The 21,049-nt window shown below is 35.7% G+C and overlaps 1 protein-coding gene across 4 annotated transcripts in view; it reads right to left on the bottom strand.

The window, feature by feature from the left end:
* Window positions 1-3,566: 3,566 nt before the first annotated feature.
* CHR5 (chromatin remodeling 5) overlaps window positions 3,567-21,049 on the bottom strand; it is a 38,295-nt gene continuing 20,812 nt past the window's right edge. For all 4 annotated transcript variants that reach the window (XM_086425265.1, XM_086425264.1, XM_086425266.1 and 1 more), the window contains 22 exons: window positions 20,741-20,804; window positions 18,516-18,609; window positions 18,320-18,407; window positions 18,088-18,222; window positions 16,781-16,972; window positions 16,583-16,650; window positions 15,883-15,976; window positions 15,636-15,760; window positions 15,480-15,543; window positions 15,065-15,277; window positions 14,436-14,678; window positions 14,161-14,271; window positions 13,955-14,041; window positions 13,541-13,723; window positions 13,317-13,397; window positions 12,619-12,855; window positions 10,613-10,768; window positions 10,323-10,500; window positions 10,043-10,224; window positions 5,260-5,601; window positions 5,077-5,167; window positions 3,567-4,667 (listed from right to left, as the gene is read on the bottom strand). In XM_086425265.1, the coding sequence (XP_086281391.1) occupies window positions 4,195-4,667; window positions 5,077-5,167; window positions 5,260-5,601; window positions 10,043-10,224; window positions 10,323-10,500; window positions 10,613-10,768; window positions 12,619-12,855; window positions 13,317-13,397; window positions 13,541-13,723; window positions 13,955-14,041; window positions 14,161-14,271; window positions 14,436-14,678; window positions 15,065-15,277; window positions 15,480-15,543; window positions 15,636-15,760; window positions 15,883-15,976; window positions 16,583-16,650; window positions 16,781-16,972; window positions 18,088-18,222; window positions 18,320-18,407; window positions 18,516-18,609; window positions 20,741-20,804 (3,501 nt within the window). In that variant the 3' untranslated portion in view covers window positions 3,567-4,194. The remainder of the gene's footprint in view (window positions 4,668-5,076; window positions 5,168-5,259; window positions 5,602-10,042; window positions 10,225-10,322; window positions 10,501-10,612; window positions 10,769-12,618; window positions 12,856-13,316; window positions 13,398-13,540; window positions 13,724-13,954; window positions 14,042-14,160; window positions 14,272-14,435; window positions 14,679-15,064; window positions 15,278-15,479; window positions 15,544-15,635; window positions 15,761-15,882; window positions 15,977-16,582; window positions 16,651-16,780; window positions 16,973-18,087; window positions 18,223-18,319; window positions 18,408-18,515; window positions 18,610-20,740; window positions 20,805-21,049) is intronic.

Below are 21,049 nucleotides of genomic sequence, written 5' to 3'. Positions count from 1 at the left end.
ATGCTCTCTGACCTGGCAGTTACAAAATCATAAATATTTTCGTGTGTATCCCAAAACAAAGGATCTATGGTTCTGTGATGGGTGCGTCTGAAGAAAGAACGTCAGATTACCACAATTCTTTATGAAATTCTCAATGAGGTTTTTGGTATTTGCAAAAATTCATGTACTAATGATAAAATGCCTATACCTTTTTTTTTTTAATTTAAAAAAAAAATTAATAAATACATTAAGAAACCAAAGTAATGAAAAATACTAACATACCTCGAAGCATTCCTCATAAATAAATAGAAAATAACTCAAAAATCTTTATATTGGTCTATATCACCTTATATACAAAATATGAATGAACTTTGTTTGTTATTTAAATAAAATTCACAATATAATTAGCGTAATCTCTCACATTTATTGGATCAAGGTCGTATTGAAACCTTATATATTGGAATCCAAATCCTCGATCCATATACGAAATTATTAGACCAGAATCGATCAGTTTTGATTTTGATCCAATCCACTTACAACCCCACTTGGATTAATATTAGACTTGATTCTAGACCGAATTGAATCAAAGAATATGATTCTTTCAACCGACAACCCCTTCGAGACAACAATTTTTTATTTATTTATTTATTTTTGAATAATGTGGTATGGAACTTAATACAAACAAGAAAATAAAAGCTTCTTTGACAGGTGAAGGATGAAGATTCTGCTGACAAATGATAACACACTAATGGATAAAATAGTGAAAGTGATTGGAATCTGCCAACTTTGGAGATTTCTTTTGAAAAAGAGTGAAAAATATGAGGGAGAGATCAAGAAAGTAAGATGAAATACATATTATATGGTTGTATTTTACATCTTTTTCAAAAGAAGAACATATGCTTTGTTTTCCATTTTATCAAGATAAAGCACCTACTCAACAAAGTGGTGAGCATCTTATAATTTTCATTATTTGGTTCACACCATATTCCTAAAGCTCGATTGAGTCACCTCCAAACTCATCCGATTCAACTCAGTTACTCACCAATGCAATGAGTCAACTCACCGAGGCAACTCTACTAGTTGACTGAGTTATGACTAACCAAGGCAGCGTTTGCACAACATTTGGGTTTCGAATTATCATTTTCGTGTGACATTGAAATAGACAAAAGGCAAGAAGTAGCTTAGATCCGCCTACGAGGTTTGTGGCAATATGTGGGATAAAAAGTAATGTTTTTGGACAAAAAGCCCCTCTTTTTAGTGTTAAGGTGTGTTTGATTGCATAACAAACTATAAAGAAAATGGTTTGCCATGGAAAACTAGAATGTATGGGTGTTTGAAAAATAAATGAAAAAAGTGGGGAAAACCATTTTCTAGGCACATAAGATTTGGCATTTGAGGTGGCAAATCTTTTCTCAACCTCCTCCCTAAGAAAATGATTTGCCACACACCTTACCAAATTTGGATCTCATAAATACCCTCTCTTTCAACTTTTACCTTAATTTAAGCAAGGTTATTTTGGTCAAAATCCAATAAAATAGCAAGCAACGACATTAAAACCAAGGTGGTTGGTTTTCAAATCTACAAAAATATCTTCTTTTTTTTTTTCTATTGAAAACCCTTTTATCAGTATTTTATATTACAAATAAACTCTTTTCATACATATCTGCTCGTTCCCTCTTCTAATTTAATTAAAAAATAATGAGAAAAATACTTTCCTTACTAACTTAGTAAAATTTCAAAATACTTGATCTAAGATTTTGAGAATAGAGGGTTATCAAACTCTTATCAACTTGATCTAATGTCTAAAATAACTCCAAAGATATTTTAAGATATGAAGTCAATGACCTAAAAGCATAGTCACCAAGTCAGAATCCTGGTTTAAAATAACAAGGGAAAACTTTGGAAAAAATGCGAAAACAACAAGCACAAAATGATAAATATACAAAATAAAAGATATATACATATATATATATATATATATATATATATATATATATATATATATATATAAAATCATGAAAAAAAATATAATTTATGTAATATTAGACATTGAGTCTTCAATATATTTTTTATCCAAAGAAATTAAAAAAAAAAAAAAAACTATTGAGAATCTATGCATGATAACATTTTTCCACGCATAATGTACATTTTATGATGAAAACAAGTCGCATCAACGTGTCTTTTGAGAAAAATAACATATCATTGAAGATATTTAAAATCATAACATCTAGATATTATCATAAAATCCCAAATAAAAAAACATTTATGAACTAAATCACAAATAACCATAAGACCATAGAAATTAATCATAGGGCTAAAAAACGTATTTAAAAACATTAAAACACATTTTTTTTTCTTTCTGAAAATTTCGTTTCTATAGTTAGAAAACGTGTTTTTTTTTTGTTACTTGCCTAAAAGTCCAAAATTTTATATTTGCCTATATATCAAAAAAAAAAAACCCTATTTCCCAAAAAGCAGTTCCTTAACAAGGTTACCAAACCCTACTCTGTGCAAAAAATTGTCAAACCTAGCAAATTGCACAATGTCAAATCATTTCTGGAAAAAAAAAAAAAAAAAACACATTTACTCGTGTTTGAATGAACCAAGGAAAATCATGAAATAATTTTTATTTAAATATAATCCTTTTAATTTTTCATGTGTACTAGAACTTGTAGCTCTTTAATTTTTCTCTTTGGAAAAAGTTTATGCTAATTTTTTCCCACATATTCACCAATTGTAAGCTCTAACCTATCAAAATCCTCGTAACAAGTTAAGAGACAAATCCAATAATCGAGGACTACTTGGCTAATGTGAGAATTCTTCACAACTCATTGGGATTTGTACCATTGCCTAATAATCTTCAAAAGGTCAAATGAAAATCTTGTACTCTTTTCAGAGCTTATATTGCCACACCTTTTCTTTTTCGTTATAACACACCACTTATATTTTTTTTTCATTATATAAAGCACCAACGAGTACATGGAAAAACCAAAAACAGAAAGGTACAATAATAGAACGAGTCAATCCATCCTTGTTTTTCTTCTCCCATCACTGATAAACGACTTGCTCCAAGAACCTCTCTCTCTCACGTAAGATACACAAATTGAAGAAACTTTAGACAAGAAATGTAATAGTTGTGCAGTCATTAAAATAAATATAACCATTAATCACTCCAGAACACATAATTTATAAAACATTTGGGTGGCCCTTTATCTTCTAGCAACCCGCTTTAAACCTAACAAACAACCTTTTTTTTTTTTTTGTGCTTATCATGGGGGTATATCCCCACCCTTCAGGTGAGACGAGCACTGCCACCTCGGAAAGTCCTACGTGCAACCGTTTGTGTGGAAGGTCAGCCAGACCCTAGAGGGTAGCCCCTAGGATTTCGCTGCTTCGTGAGGTTTCGAACACTTGACCTACCTTTCCAGAGGAGCTTATCAAGGCTCGGCTTGCTACTAAGCCAACCCCTTGGGGTTATCCTAACAAACAATCTGAATGATAAAAAAAACAAACAAAGAAAAAAGAACAAAGGATTTATCCATGCAAATGAACATTGCATTGGATATCAATAAGAGTTTGGAGAGCTATTTTTCTCTTTTTCTTATCTTTTAGGAAAAAATAATAATTACATAAAATATGTTGATAGAACCAAAAGTATACACACCAGCATTTCAGTTAAAGAGGGCTGATAAAGAGAGAGAGAGAGTCTCCATGCAGAGTTAAGACATGTGAAGTTCCTTATGCAGCATCTCTGCTGCATCATGTACAATGAGAGTTTCTAAGCAAAAAAATTACAAATAGCAAGCCCTCTTCCTTAGAGGTTGTGTAATTCGACAATGTGAGAAGTAAATCCTTACCTACTTACTTCATCACTATATATCAATATCAACATCACTTTCCAAAAACTACCAAAAAAAAAAAAAAAGACGGCACGAATTCATGCCTTTCTATTCCTTCAGGGTAGTTTCCGTTCATTACATTATCTCAGCTCTGTTTCATGACCTACTTTTGTGATCAATACAGCTCTCAAACTACTGGATGATAGTTTAAAAAAACTATATATGCAATCCTGTAGCAGAATCTGCAACTTTTATTCTCATGGGGAAAAAAATCTCTGAGTTCATAGTTGCTTTGATACGAAAAATCCCCACATAGCGAGAGCCGATCAGCTTTGCTGACTCTCGTCAGATTAAGTGCAGAAAGCTATCCGGGACATTAAAGGGTCTGATGTGTTCTATTCGGCTTTTCACTACCAATGCGTCTGTTATCAGCTGGACCCCGCCCGAGAATGCCCAAAGAATTTGGCTCATGTAACCTGTTAACGTCACTTGGAGGTTGTTGATATGGGGACGGAACTTGGGAATGTGTGTCTGTGTCGACTCTTCTCCTCCGCTTCCATGCTTCTGACTTACCCGTCTCCTGATCCCTGTGAAATGGTTCTGTAGGTTGATGGGTTGTATACCTTTGGTACCCTCTTGGGTTCGGAATGTTGTGGGTGAATGGAGGGAACTGACTAGGATAACCATCTCTGTCCACAGGACCGGGCACAGAACCGTTAAGGTAGGAGGGTCCCACCCCTGCTTCGGTGTGCTGCTGTTCTTGTTTAAGTTTCGAATAAATCTGATTTAGTCTCTCACCAGACAAATTTGAAAAGGTGGAGACGTAGTTCCATAACCGCATGGACATCCCTGTAACAAAAAAAAGGATTCTTTTATTTGAGGAAAAAAATCCATATTGGAATTGTAACAAAGGCAGAATAGGACTTGATACAGTATGTTTAAATGACGGGGACTGAAATATAAACCCCCCAAGTGCTCCATATATTAAATAGCATCAAACCAATCAAAGAGGTATGGAAGCTGACATTCTCTAAATTGAATACTCTTAACTCTAAATGGTCTTCTCTGTATTATGTTGGCGGAATGGAAATTAGGTAAAACTCTGTTACACTTCTGATTAGTTAACGGTATTACTCAATTTTTCATGACATCTCAGAAGACAGAAACCCTACAAAGAAAAACTAGCTACAAGTCCCAGAAAACATTGTCAAACTTAAGACAAAATAAAAGTGGATGTAAGAAATGAGAAACACTTAACTAGATTGCTTATATGATTCCTCATGTTCCTGCACAATTTGGTCTATCTTTCTCCCAAGAAGTTGTAGATAATTCCGAATTCTGGAAAGAACCTAAAGAAACATAAAGTTGAAGCATTAATACACTAGTCGGGCGACAAAGAAATGATGACAAAAAAAGTTGACTACCAATAACTAGAATAAACCTTTTCCTTTGGAAGATCTGCACTGGTGTGCTGCAACCTCTCAAGACGCTTGAGTGTCTTCTCCTCATCAATCATGACATCTGCACACCACTCCATCCATTTTTCTTCCTTGAACTGCTGATATAGTTCCGTATCTGACATTTCACCCTCCTCTTTAACTATGGGTTCAACCTTCCTGTGTTTCTGAAGCAGGTCTTTGTTTGCTCGGACATTAGGTTTTGAAGATTTCCCAACTGTGTCCTTAAAACGAGTAGTTGAGATTTTCAGGTTTTCACCTTCATTTGTAGGAGCCTTACGGCTTAGTTTGGCTTTTGAATTCTTTCCACCACTAGCTGCAAATTCCTGATATGTAAAATAGCTCAATAGTCAGTCCAGCTGCACACATCCCAAAGCAGAAGCAACTCACTAGGTCAAAAAGAACATCAATAAAGTGGATTTACAACCAAATAAATGATAAAAAGCAAGATCTATATTTAATGCCGATCTAAACACTACTCAAGCTACGAATCCGGACATTAAACTGTTAAAACTCAAAGCTCTCTTTTCTGAAATCCTGGTACCATTTAAACAACTCCAAGAAACTATGAAATTTGAGGCTTTGAGAGGTATAGGAGCCTCCATCCTCAAATGGTACCTAAGCATAAATCTATAGGCTGCTTAGTTTTGGGCTACAGATCCATCAATGTGCAAGGACCAAGGAACTTAATGAGGTGGTTCCTCAAGTTTACAACCTGAAAATCTCCTGTTTTTCTTTTTCTTTTTCTTTTTATTTTTATTTCCACATGAATATTCTATGACTGAAAAAGGTATTCCATAAAATTACTCAAATCAGGAATTCACAGCTGTGTAAGGAACTATCTGAAGTTCTGAATCATATTTCTAAAGATAAGCATCAATACATAGGCTTGTATATGACATCCATATGTTTTAGTTTGAAGCCTGTGAATTTTTATAGGTATGGATACTTGATCATAATTCTGTTAACATAACCGACAAGTTAGTGAGAGAGCTGTGGGGTTGCAAGGATTTAGGCTGGTATTTCGTTCCAGCGATTGGAACTGCAGGAGGTATAATTGCTCTTTGGGATAGGGGGTCTATAGTGGCTGAAACTTTGGTTGGAGCCTTCTCTGTTTCTATCCTTTGTAATTCTGTGGGGAGCAACTTCCAGTGGGTATTTTCGGGAGTATATGGCCCCCAATAAGGATTGGGAAAGAGCGCAGTTTTGGGGGAAGTTAAGGGAAGTTAACACTTACTGGAGTACGCCTTGGTGCCTTGGGGGGGATTTCAATGTTATTCATTTCTCTTATATGAAGTTTGGGGGCTCGAGAGTGTATGATAAAATGAGGAGGTTCGGGGAGTTTGTGCAGTCCAATGAACTAGTGGATTTACCGTTGTATGGGAGGCAATTCACCCGGTCAAATCATCAGACATCCCCAGTTTTGAACAAGTTAGATAGATTACTGGTTTTTTCAAATTGGGAGGAAACATTATTCAGGGGTAAGAAAGGAGTCGGTCCCAAACCCAGCTTCTGACCATTGTCCAATTCTGCTTCAGGTTGAACAGATTATGAGGTGTCCTGCACCCTTCAGATTTGAGGACATGTGGTTGCTTCATAGCAATTTTAAAGATCTTATCGATAACTGGTGGTCGAATTTGTATGCAGAAGGTAGGCCAGGTGTGGTGCTCAAATTGAAGATAAAATGCATTTAGGAAAATCTTAAGGAATGGAATAGAGAAGTCTTTGGGAGGGTGGAATTGAAGAAGAAAGAACTTTTTGCTGGAGTTGGAGGAATTGGATTGGAGGAAGGGAGTTTTATTTCTCGGGGGGGGAGGGCGGGGGTGTGGGAAGGGAAAAAAGGAGTTTCATTCAAGAGGAACTTAAGCAAAGAGTAAGCATACAGGAGGTTTGTTGGAGACAAAAATCAAGGGTTAGATGGCCTAAAGAAAGGAACAGAAACACTAAATTCTTTCATCATATCGCCAATGCTCATAGAAGATTGAATTTCATTTCCAAGACCAAGATAGAAGGAAGTTGGGTGGAAGGGGAGGAGGAGGCAAGGAAAGGCGTGGTGCATTTCTACACCGACCTGTATTCAAAAAATCATCAAACAAGGGTAAAGCTTGATGGGTTGCACTTTGATAGTATTTCTGATTCGCAAAGGACGTGGCTCAAGAGGCTGTTCGAGGAGGAGGAAGTTTTGGCATCTATCTCTAGTTTGTGTTCGGATAAGGCGTTCAGCCCGGATGGATTCACCCTGAGTTTTCTTAACTCTAGCTGGGATACAATAAAAATAGATTTGATGGCACTGGTTAAGGATTTCTACAACCATGGTATCTTGGACCAGTGATCAAATTGTACATTTATGGCATTAACTTCCAAGAAGATGGGGGGTGGAAGACATTGTCGCTATTAGACCCATAAGTTTGGTGGTTCCACATAAAATCACCTTGAAGATGCTTGCAATGATAATGAAGGAGGTGATGTCTGGGATCACAGGCCTAAGCCAAGGGGCATTCGTGAGCAGGAGACATTATGGATGGGGTTCTTATTGCTAATGAGTGTTTAGATTCGAAGTTTAAATCTCACGAGTCAGGGCTTGCATGTAAGATAGACTTGGAGAAAGCCTACGATCATGTAAGTTGGAGCTATTTAAGGTATCTTCCCAAGTCACATGGGCTTCAGGTACAAATGGATCTATTGGGTTTTCAAATGGGTCTACTCTTCTTCCTTCTCCATTTTAGTCAACGATTCTCCTGAAGAGTTCTTTAAAAGCACGGGGGGGTTACGTCAAATCGATCCGCTCTCCCCATTTTTGTTCTTGGTAGTTGTCGAAGCTTTGGGCAGGATTATCAATAAAGTAGTGGACAATTTGGAAGGTTTCAGGCCAAGTCTCAAGGGTCCTTTGGTCACTCAATAGTAGTTCACAGATGACACGTTCGTATTCTTAGATGCGGATGTTGCTCAAGTTAGATTCCTTGGAAGTTTACTTTCTTGCTTTGAAGCTGTAACAGGATTACCAGCAAATCTTCAAAAAAGTAAGGTGTTCCCGGTAGGTAATGTGTCAAATTTGGACATTTTAGCAGCTTCTCTTGGTTGTCAAGCAGACTCACTTCCCTCTTATTTGGGTCTACCCTTGGTAGCACCCTACAAGAGTAAAAGTTTATGGGAGCCGGTAGTTGAGAAGATCTCTAGAAGATTGTGTTCTTGGCAAGCCAACTACCTTTCCAAGGGAGGTAAGCTAACTTTAATCAAGAGTGTGCTTTTTAGCATTGTAGTTTATTACTTCTCCCTCTTTTCAATTCCCAAGAATCTAGAGTTGAGCTTGAACAAATTGTTTTGAGATTTCTTGTGGCATGACAAGGAAGGAATGAGTAAGATTCAATTCGTGAGTTGGAGGAATATTTGCATGGTGAAGAGTTTGGGCAGTCTAGGGTTTAAGAATTTGGGGTCGTTGAATAGGGCTTTATTAGGGAAGTAGCTTTGGAGGTTTGAAGTGGAGCGGGAAGGTCTTTGACACAAGGTAATAGCGGCTAAGTTTGGGGAGGATCACTTTGGTTGGGAAAGCAGGGAGGCAAAAGATTCTTATGGGTGTGGGGTGTGGGGTATGGAAAGGGATCCTAAAGGTTCTTCCTCATTTCAAAAAACGGATGACCTTTAAAGTTGGAAGTGGGGAAAAAGTTAGATTTTGGGAGGATACTTGGTACGGCATGGGTCCTTTAAAGGAAAGATTTCCTTCGGCTTTTGCAATCTCAAGAAAGAAAAATCTCCCCGTTGCTAGTTCCAGGTCTCTAACTCTAGATGCACAAGGTGGGACTTGAGTTTTCAAGATTTTTGAATGATTTGGAGGTATCAAAGGTTGTGGAGTAATTGGTTTGCCTTGACAGCATGTCAGGAAGTTCAAATGGGAGGACTTGAGATTTTGGAACACAAATTCCAAGGGTTTGTTTTTAGTTTGAGAGTTTTATAATGACCTAAACAAGGATGGGGATCCTACTTACCCTAACATAGTAGTGTGGGGTCCAAGGGTACCTTCTAAGGTGGCTTTTTTTGTTTGGACCATAATTCAAGAAAGAGTTCTTACACTAGATCAGTTGAGGAAAAGGGTTTTTGTAGTCCAAATTACTGTTGTATGTGCGGGAAAGGCGAGGAATCGGTGAACCATTTTCTTCTTCATTGTAAAATGGCTAGTGAGGTGTGGGCAATTTTTCTTTCTCGGTTTGAAGTAGACTGGTGTTTGTTGGGCACAATAAGAAGGGTCTTTGAAGAATGGATCCATTTGGGGACGAGTTTCAACCTCTCTAAAAGGTTGATTTGGAGTTTAACCCCTTTTGCAATTACTTGGGGTATATGGAAGGAAAGAAATGTTATAGAACATTTGAAGGAAAAGTTCAATCTAGCCAAGAGATCTTCTCGGTTCTTGGTCACATCTTTTGGTGCAAGATTTTCAAGGAGTTCAAAGGGTTTTTATTTGAAGATTTCCTAGTCCGGTGGGAAAGTGTTTGCACTATTTCGCATAATGAGTCTCTTGTTTCTGTGCCTTTGCTGTTTTTTGTAGTTGTTTTTCTTTTCTGGGTCGGTCACCATGACCTTCCATTTATTTGTTGTATTGTTCTTTCCTTTTATCAATTTTTTTAATAAATAAATAAAAAATAACCGACAAATAAATTTTTTTGTGCCTGGAAGAGTAAATATAAGATCATATTAAGTATGAGAAAGAAGTTGAAGATAAGCATAAAATAGAGTAGCAATCCTGCAGCGAAAATTTAACACATAGTCAGCTACCTTTCGAAGAAGTGCAGAAGCACGTTGGTCCAAGTTAGGAGCACGTGGTAGAAAAGTTTCACGCTGTGCAAGAGTCATTGGAGCAATCTTCCTAGTAAGAACAAGCCTTGGATCTAACCTTATCTTCTCCCAGTTTCCAAATCCATGATAATGTACTCCCAGAAGCAACCTTGCATCATCAACTAATGAAATTTTCAACAGAAAAAGAAAAACAAAACAAATGGATATCAGAGCCAAAACGTGTGAGAGAAGGATTCAGAGAAAAAGGTTAACTCTTTACCTTGATCCCAGCCACACCCTTTAGACCATGGTGGACCCCTTGAGTGCACTAAAAGTCGGAACTGCGCAACTGGATCTTTATATCTTTTAATGCGCTTTGCTAGGAGTTGAAGTTCTTGTACACGATCTAGGACCTCATAAGCCTTTACAGGGACTCCAAAAAAATCTAGAAGCGTTCCCTAAAGGCAAACATGGAAAAGTGAAATTCAACAGACTGGGATGCATTGACAGATTCCAAATGAACTGTTCAAATATTAATGTGAATTGGTAGAGAAGTACAATAAAACTGACCTTGGGGTCTAGATTTCCTCCTTTAACAGCTTCTCTACAGCCATCAATCAAAGCATTAAAAAGCTCAATCTGTGAATGAGAAGAAGCAGCTTCAATTGCACCACCTACCTCTGCAACTATTGAACTGATTTGGTTCTGGTTCCCATACTTCTTAACCTATGTCACCAAAACAATGATGATGATAATGAAATAATAAGTCACATTAAAACAAATTATGCGAAACAGCACATCTCCATTAAACAATTACGCTTTATATCTAAACAAACTCCAGTAGTTGCTAGAACTTTCCAGTCAAATACACAATTATCACAGCAAAATGAGACATTAATTAGCTTTGATGATGAGGAGGATGGCCTATATTCGTTGGTTTTCTTCTCAGATAGCACTACTTCTCTCCGCCCAGGATATCTTTTACCAGTACCACTAAAGTTGGAGCCTCCAACAATACAATGCTGAATGCTCAACCTGGAAAAGGCACTTGAGGACATTGATACATTTGTCCGAAAACACAATCCACTTTTCACTATTGAAAAAACCCCATTCCATTTCCCTTCTTCCCTCCTTAACACACAAGTCTTTTGCTTGGTCTGTGCCAAACACCCAAATCTACGTCACCCATGAGCAACATTGGCACTTATTTACTTCCAAACCATCCTTGCTTAAAGGTACTAAGATCAATGTTGTTAAATAGTATATGCGACCATGCGCAAACAGCATGCTGTTCAGATATGCCATTTCACACATCGCATATGCTGTGGCACATGTTGCAAGAAAAAAAATTTGAAAAAGAAATGCAGAAAAATCTGCCATCGCCCACAAAAATCTGCCATTGCATATTGGCAGATAGCATAATTTAGGATATGTGACTATAGCATATGCGAATAAGCAATCGCATTTGACAACACGTCTATGATTATTACCATGACAATTGTAATGTCAATCACAAAATTGCAATATTGATGCATAGTAGCGCAACTAATATAACAGTGTTGTGGCGATACTTAAATTGTGCTTCACAGGTTTTGTATTAACATTTTGAAAATTTAAATATTTTGCTTGTAGATATTCATACTTCTGTGAAAGGTATTAAATTTTGATTTCGTTGTCTATTTCGGTCATCTTGGAAATGAAAATATTGTGGAAATATTTCGACCAATGTGGAAACCAATATAACTTTAAGGAAATGATGGAAATATTATGAAATGATAGAAATGTTGAAGAAGTTTTCATTGAAAGTATAGGAAATGATACCATACATAAAAATACACTCATAAATCATCAAACTATAACAAATAGACATAATTATGGAAATGAAGATTGGTACCGTTTTGTTACATGTTGGCATGAGTATCTAAGAGTCGACACCAAAAACAATTACATGCTTCTTGGAAATGAGAATAATAATGTCACATAACTAGTAATACTTCAATATGCACTACTTTCTTAAAAGAACAAACTGTGTACTGCAGTGCCACATTATTATAATCTATAAAAAATGCATTCTCACATTATTGTATATATTTTTTATCTTTTTAACATGTATGAATAAGTTACTAATATATCTAACAAATTAGAACATGAATGAATTGAATATTTTGGACAGTTTATTATTCATCAAAATATTTCCATCGAATCTTATATCTTTATGTGTTAATATTTGATTATTTCAGTCAATATTCACTATTCATGAAAATATTGTACAAAATGAATTTGAAATCCACAGAAATATATACATAGAGAAACTATCGGTTAATTTCATGTCGGACCTAGTGAAAATGGAAATATTTCCTGAGAATATGTCAATTTAATACCATGCATGTGAAAATCGTGGCAAGACAGCTAAAAAAAAAATAATAATAAATAATAATAAAACACAGAAATTCTTTAGGAGATGATCGTAAATTTGATGGATCATACAGTGACAACGCCACGTGTGGTCATGCCACTGTCTAGTATGCTCATGCACAAGGTAAGAAAATTTAAAAATAGAGATAATATGGGTTTACCACTCGGGCAAAATGACCAGCATCTTTCTTTGATAAGTTCCCACCAGACCATCCTCTCACTTGAGCAGCTGCTCCCTCAATCATCGGTGCAGAATGGCCCAAATTATCTATTTTCCGACGCTTCGAGACTCTATCTTGAGTTTCAAGTCCCTTATTTTTCCTTTTAGAACTTTTCTCAGGCTGGATCGCCTCTGCATAACTCTTCTTATTCCGTGCAGCACGAGGAGCTAAAGCTTCCTACAAGATGATTGGAACAGAATAACTTTACAATATAGCAATTAGCGACTAAAAGGAATCGTGCCCTCAAAAATGATATGTGCGCAATGTTGAGTGTATAGTGTATATTTTCCTCCACTCTCGGAGTGTCATACCCCAGTTAAGCCTCATGACCCTCTTATATTCATAGTTCTCCCCCTCTCCAATAGATCAGTCTTTTGGAGTAGGTTGGTTGGTTAATATGGTATCAGAAAGCTAGGTTCATATAGGTCACGGGTTCGATTCTTTCTACCCTTATGGGTGAAGGGGAGTGTCGAGTGTATATTTTCCTCCACTCTTGGGTGTGTCATTCCCCAGTTAGCCTCATGATCCTCTTAAATTCATAGTTCTGCCCCTCTCCAACTTCACCTATCATGAGCATTGATGAGGAGAATAAGTGCATAATTTCATACTAAATCATGTTCCATTGAATAGGTCCATACTTCAGCTTGAGTTACAGCATCAGGTTGAATCCAACGACTCCAGAAAGTTGCATCATCTTCAGCACTGCAGATATTTGCAACCTGGATAGAGCGTCGAGTAAGAAAGACATGTAAGAGATGCATATTAGGCCCACTCCCTTAAAATACACAATTGACAGTAATTGATTTAAGGCATTCATAAAACTGAAATATCTTCACCTCATAGTAGTATTTAGCATTCCTACCTTGAAAGCGCTTAACAGCTCGTTTCCTTGCTCCCCTTCAGCTCCCTTAGGTTCAACCTTCTCTGCTCTCTCGAGAATTTCATCAATATCCATGCTCAAAAGTTTCTTCTTGCTTTCTTCATCATTTTTATCTTCCTTAAAGAGTTCTTCTGCTCCAAACCTTAAGATTGCCGAGAGTTCATTCTGCAATTATTCAAAGTACAGATAAAGGAAGAATGTAGCTGTAATACCCAAAATGGACATCAACAGAATCATTGGAAGAGAATGTCGCTATAGTTGAAATTAGTGAGACAAAAATAACAGGAGGGCTTCCAAAGTAAACCAGAAGCCTACTACAAGCACAAAAAGACACCAAAAGAAACACGCGTAAAAATAATACTAAATTTATTGGAATCTATAAATTTGAATTCTTACCTTGTCAAACAAACTCCCCTTTTTCGTTTCTTTTTTCTCCAGTCTACCCTCTGCATTTAGTTTCTGAATGACCAAATGATCAAGAACCTGCATACACAAGAATGGAAGAAAAATACAAATAAAAAATAAGTGCCTAGTCAATACATTACATATCAACATGCAATGTAAAATATGAAAAGCATTTATGAGAATTGCACTTGACACACCATTTTTTTCTTAGCACGCTCCAGGATATCTTCCTCAACACTTTTGCTTGTAACAAACCGATAAATGTTGACGACGTCTTGCTGTCCAATCCTATGAGCTCTACTCATTGCCTAAGGATAAAACACAAAAAAAAAATAAAATAAAAAAAAGAAAAGAAGAAACAGATGAAGAGATTGCCCATAATAGAAATGGTCAATTTCAAGTATCATCCATCTAAATATCCATAGAAGGAATTTTGAAGACCCGACAAGAGAGATGTTATCCTATTTCTAACCTGTAAATCATTTTGAGGATTCCAATCTGAATCAAATATTATAACTGTATCTGCCGTTGCAAGATTGATGCCCAGCCCACCAGCTCGAGTTGATAGAAGGAAACAGAAATCATCACTTCCAGGTGCATTAAAATGCTCCATAGCTTGGTGACGCAGGTCAGCCCTAGTACTACCATCCAGCCTCTGAAACTGAAACCCTCTCAGTGACAAATATTCTGCCAGTATATCCAACATCCTAACCATCTGCATAACACAAATGGGGAGAAGATGCATGTGACTTCTTCATGACATGTATCAATAAAGAAGATCAGCTATTGCATAATTGCCAAGCAAAAAAAATAAAAATCGATCCTGGCCCATTCTTCACAGTGATTTATGGATAGATGAAAAATCAACTAATAAAACAATCAAATATTAAAAGTTTGTGCACATGTAACCATAGTGGCCTTCATAAATGTTGGCTAGAAGACAAAAGAAAAGGGGCATTAGCTGAAGTATAAGACATAATAGATGGAATATAATCCCAAATGATCATGTTGAGCATGGGCATTCAAGTTGCACATCCATCACGGTGAATTCCAAAAACATGGAGCACAACTAGCTTTCACCAAAAACAATCCCAAACAAACCTGAGAAAATATTAGAACACGATGATTTGTCTCACGCAATCGTGTCAGTAGCTTGTCAAGTATTACTAGCTTCCCACTGCTTAAAATAATGCGCTCAAGTTTACTGCTATCATTAGTGAGTGTGTCCCCCCCATAACCATGGTCCGCACTTTCAAATAGAAATGGATGATTGCAGCATTTCTTCAACTCCACGACAATATTTAAAAGGGAAACCTACAAAGTTAAGAGGAATGAACTGTATCAAATTTCATCGGTCATGCTTGATGGTTAGAGTGAAGAATGCAAGTAACCTCAATGCTTCTCTGACTAGGATATTCAGACCTTGAAGCATGGTAAGTAAAACTTCTTGGTCAGGCCATTTGACTTGTATAAAAAAATTATAATCCCAGTCAACTTATTTGGAACAGACACAAACCTGATTACCACGGACACCCTTGTTCAAGTCTTGAAAGTTACGTTCCAAAATCCACTTATAATACCTTGATGTATGTAACAATACAGAGAAATACACAAGTCAGCTAACATTACAAGGAGTTGCAACAGTTCAATCGAATTAGAGGCAAGGGCTTACTGTTTCTGGAGGGAAGACATTTCAACCCTAAGAATGCGTTCAATTTTAGGAGGCAAAGACTTCTCCACATCCTTTATAACTCTTCGGAGAATGTGAGGCCTCAATTCCATATGAAGATTAGCAAGCTAAAAAATCCACTCCAGATTTTAGTGTAAGTAGAAGAATAAAAAATTAACAGATGGATCCAACTTCTCTCACAAAAGGCCATGCCATGGAAGTTTGAACGCAAGATAAGTGAGGATTGTACCTCATTTTCATTGAAAGAACTTAGATTCTTGTATTTGTTGACAAAATCATCTTTATTCTTAAACTTATCAGGATCAAGGAAATGAAGCAAAGCCCTGCCAATAACAGAAAACAAAAAATAAAAACCAATGTCTAGTGCATTCATGATGGAAACAGGATATCTGTCATATCATCAATTGCATCAGAACAAAGCAATAACTAAATGATTTCAAATCAAGGGGGAGTTATTAACTTATCTGCCAAATAACCAAACAAAACAAAACCACGTACAATCTGCTCCCATTATTCGATAGTGAAATAGATGAAGACCATACCTCATTTTTTGTGAAAATACAAAAACAGGTCCTCCATTTGACAATTTTCTTCTTTAAGTTTATTAGTAGAAACATCAAGTCAGCATTAAATTCTGATTCATTTTAGACTAGGCCTCGTACTGTTTGTGAGTTGAGGAAAGGCAATTAAGTTGGAGGGAGGTATCATTGAAAAAGGGAGAGAAGAGGAAAGAGAGTAAAGTTGTAGTGGTATTCTTGGAAAGGAGGAGAAGAGAAAAAGAGAGTTTTCCTCATTTGTGAGGAAATGAAATCCCAACCCCTATTTAGGGGGGGATAAACATTGGGTATAGAATTGCTGTGTTTGATTGTGTGTGTATATAGGGAAGAGAGAGAGAGAGAGAGAGATTTAAGATGAAAGAGAATAATTACCACAGCTCCTCAACACTGTTTTGTAATGGCGTGCCAGTGATAAGCAACTTGTTTTTGGTGCTAAATTCCTGTGACAACAGTTACAGTAGTGGTACAACAGTCACCAACCAAATAAGTAGATTCTCGTTTAGAACGCCTGCCTTGAAAGCAAAATGTAAGACAAAAACAATATCATTGGAGAAGGGAGTGATATTCTACCGAAAGTGTAGTATACAGTGATGCTTCACTATTTTTTAGCCTATGTGCCTCATCAACCATGAGATAGTTCCACTTGATCTTGGAGAATACATCCTTATCCTTCAGTACCACTTCATATGTTGTCAATAGAGCATTAAATTTAATACTCCTACCACTTGTTTTATTTGTATAAAATTCATATTGCTGACAAACCTGCAGCCAAAAGAAAACGATAAAATTAAGTATAAAAAGAGAGAAAACTGATAAGGCCATCTATTAACATCACTTTTACTCAATTTTTTCACTACATATAAAATATAAGAAGATGCAATATCCCTTCTATCCTCAAATCAAGATGAGGCATGAAATTCGATCCATTTAGGCCAACTCTAATGGATTGGATTTGTGGCAAATCTCCGTAAATTAGTGGTTGGATGTAAATAAATAGAGTAAGTCCTAAAGGATTTAGATAAGTGGAGATCGTGCTCCAAACATAACTGATGAAGGTAGTGAAGTGAAGGGATTACATGAACATCCATTCTTGGATAGAAGCTAAAATGCTACGTCCATTACCACAATTTAATAATAGGAGGCACTAATAATTAGAAGTTTTCTTCTAATAAGCTTGGTAGGCAGTGCATAAAAGTTCTTTTCCATATGATTTCAGAATGTATTGGACCCAATTATCTCAACTCATCAAGGTTGTTTGTAAGAGGAAAAAATTTCTAGATGAAGCTATAATTGCAAATGAATGCGTCAACTTTGGGTTGTGTTGTGGAATTCAAGGCACACTTGGAGACGTAGATATGAACAAGACCTAAAATAATGCAATCTGGGGAGTAAAGCAATGCCATGGACATACTGCGCAGAATGGGTTTTGTTGTGAAGTGGAGATGTGATCAAGAGATGTATATCAATTATTTATCACCAAAAAAAACAAAAAAAAAAACAAAAGATGTATATCAACATATGACCAGAAATTCAAAAGGGAAGTAGACTAATGCCTTTTCTTTACAAGTATAATGATGATATTGCAATAAAAGTAAAGTGTTTTACTGTCACTATTCAGAAGATTACTTGAATATATACATAAATAGCATGTAATGGAAGTAGAAAACACGTTATCTGTTGAGGCTACCTGCTCGAGTTACAAAGTGTTCCTCATCAAAAATTTAATGCCCCTTGTTAACCAATAAAATAGACATGAGATTCAAGGTAGTTCAATTAAGTTGTGCTTGAGCAATAAACATATCTCGTTTTCTGGTTATTACATCACTAAACTACAAATAACAGCCGTCCATTTAATTGAAAGGTAGTAACTTATATACCTCTCGACTCGCACGGTTTCCAATATACACAACAATATTAGTTTCAGGAAGCCATTTTCTAAATTCTTTCGCCCAATTTGACAAAGTGGACAATGGTACGACAACAAGAAAGGGTCCATGGATTTGTTGAACATTCTGCAGTAAGAATAAAATAACTTTTTTGAGAAGGAGAGAAATCAATGGCATATTTTATGAGACCAACACCATCAAGAAGCATGAATATGAAACATACCTGTAGAAAACCTAGCATTGAAACAGACTGAACAGTTTTACCAAGACCCATCTCATCAGCGAGAATGACATTTGTATCATTTCTCCAACTATGTATGAACAAGTCACTGATTAGTACAAAAACAACTGTTGAAAAGTCAAAGTATATCTTTTTACAAGTTACTAAGGTTGAATCTAAAAAAATAGGTATGGCAGACCTGTTAACCAGAAAATTCAAGCCCTCGAGTTGATAATCACGAAGTTTTCCTACTTTCAACCATTCAGGCTGTTCATCAAGCTTCCGCAAACTAGCTAAAGAGCAAGAGTTTTCCAAAATTGCATTAAATTTAACTTTTGGTTAAGTTAAAATTGATGAAACATGTGAAACTACTATAAAAATGTAAATGAAAAGAAAAACTTGTTATAAATAATGTACATGTACAAGTTAGAAAGACAGAACCCCAATAATGAAACACTTAGAATATCAACATCAAGATACATATCATTAAACTGAAAGCTTAATAAATAACCTAAAACACGGTTTGAACGCTTTGATACATGTTGACAAAATGTGTTTGCTACATAAAATAACCTAAAAATATGATGTCTAAAACAATCAAACTACTGGTACAATGATATATTACAAAAAGAAACAATTTTGAGTTTTGATAATCAAGGTGCATAAATATGCTAAGATACAGAACATTAAACCATGTTTAAAAACATCAAATGTTAAAAAATATCAAGGGCCATGCAATAATACTACATTTTGCAAACACATTACAAAAGTAACTTAATTTTTTGTTCAAAGAAATGGTTCTAAAAACAAGGTCAAGATACATTAAACTAAATTTGTTTGTTGCTGTGAGTCTACGATATAGTTAAAAAGGAAAGGAAGAAAAAAAATATAAGAAATCACATATTATAAGGCGATCAGCACATGAAGGAGTACAAATACGTGATGCACTTATCAGTATATCAAAGATTTAGTTAAGAGGGCTAGAAGAAACTCGAGTTACAACCGCTTGTAGAATGTTGTTGCAGCATTGGAGTTAACTCGGGTATTCCCTTACCAAGACGTGTGCAATGCCTAATGAAGACCTTGACTATAATGCATCACAAAGAGAAAGTACTACAACCAGCTAATGAATAACGACGAACAATGGCTATGGTAGGTAACTGTAGTCATAGTGGCAATAATCTGTGATTTTTTTTTTTTAATCACAATTAAAAAACATTTCTAATAGTTGTCGATTAAATCACGATTTATTCAAAAACTCACAAAGTTTTAGAAAAAATCTTTGATTTTAAAAAAATCATGATTAATCGACGATTATTTGAAATATCACAGATTATTTTTAATTTTTTAAGTGTTATTTATCATTTAATATATGAAATACATTTCCTTTTACATTTTTTATTTTTTAATTTTATTTTTATTTTTTAATTTATCCAATGTTTTCTAGACTTTATTGATCTTTTGCCGAATTTTATCGAAGCTTTCTCTTGCCAAATTATTTGCGAACACCGGCATTGTCACTATGACTGTGGTATGAATATGAAGTTGCATTCTGACCATATGCATAACTCAAAGTAGGAATGGACTAGGTGTTGTAGGAGTAGGCATTCCCCATTTAGCTTCCCAGAAGTTTTATCCTGGCTTGGCATAAATTCTTGCCATTTCTTAAGCCTACCCACTTGCATTTTCTTTTTAGTTTACTCCAATTGGTCTCACTCGAGGCCTTTTCCGGCTTGCATGTTATCTACTTTTGTTCACCCAGCAACAACTGTTCGGTGCAAATCATTGCAATCATACACACCGCTATGTATGGAGAACTTTTCATAGATAGAGATATAGCCACGTTGGGCTAAGGTCATAGTTGAGTTCAGGATGGTTTTTTTCAAGGATTTTGTGGCTTGTTGGGATTGGGTTTGTTGTATTGCTTGTTCTTAATCTTAACTTTCTTTCCTTGTTATCTTTCTAGTTGGTCTTCTCGACCACTTTATTAATAAATTTCGTTACCTATCAAAAAAAAAAAAAAGATACAGCCACACGTAAATCAAACATATATGATCCCTAAGAAATGGCATTACAGCATCACCTCTCTAAGAATCCATTAGCCATACTAATATATTCCCTTCCTAAAAACAGTAGAGAAGAAATTTTTATAAAAAATAAAAAAAATTAGAGAGAGAAATACAATAATGCCAATAACATAATGACACCCTTCCCAAGCAAAGTCACAAAACTACATCATATTTATATAAGGAAATATGATTATTTCTCATTTAAGGGATAGAATAAGAAAGGAAATAACAAAAAATTGAACACAAGTTTACTAGCACATTCAAGATATGGCTGCAGTACAAGTTTCTATGTCAGAATATAGCCTAAGGAAATTGAAGCAAACAAAGAAACTATTGCATGCATGAAAGAACACACCTTTGCTTCTTTTGCGTTGAAAATCGACCATCTTTCCTTGAACAGTCATCGCAGCCTCACGAGCCTGCTCCAATTAACAGATCAGGAAACTCTAAATGTTTATACAGAAGAAATATAATACTCAAAAAGATTTTTCACTTCTTTTCTGCCTTACCTAGAATCCTTTGGCAAGTTTTAAAAAGATAATCTGGCATGACCAAACAATATCCATGCCATATATGGGAGATAATCAGGAGCTTCAATGGATCTTTTCTTTACAAGTACTTAAAATTTTACTAATAACAAAAAGAGAAAATTAATAGGGAACAG

This window comes from Akebia trifoliata, chromosome 15 (assembly GCF_017979445.1).
Source record: "Akebia trifoliata isolate Shusen 1 chromosome 15, ASM1797944v1, whole genome shotgun sequence".
In the NCBI taxonomy this organism is placed as follows: domain Eukaryota; kingdom Viridiplantae; phylum Streptophyta; class Magnoliopsida; order Ranunculales; family Lardizabalaceae; genus Akebia; species Akebia trifoliata.
Note: the sequence above shows the minus strand (reverse complement) of the source record. Positions and strands in the feature narration are given on the sequence as shown.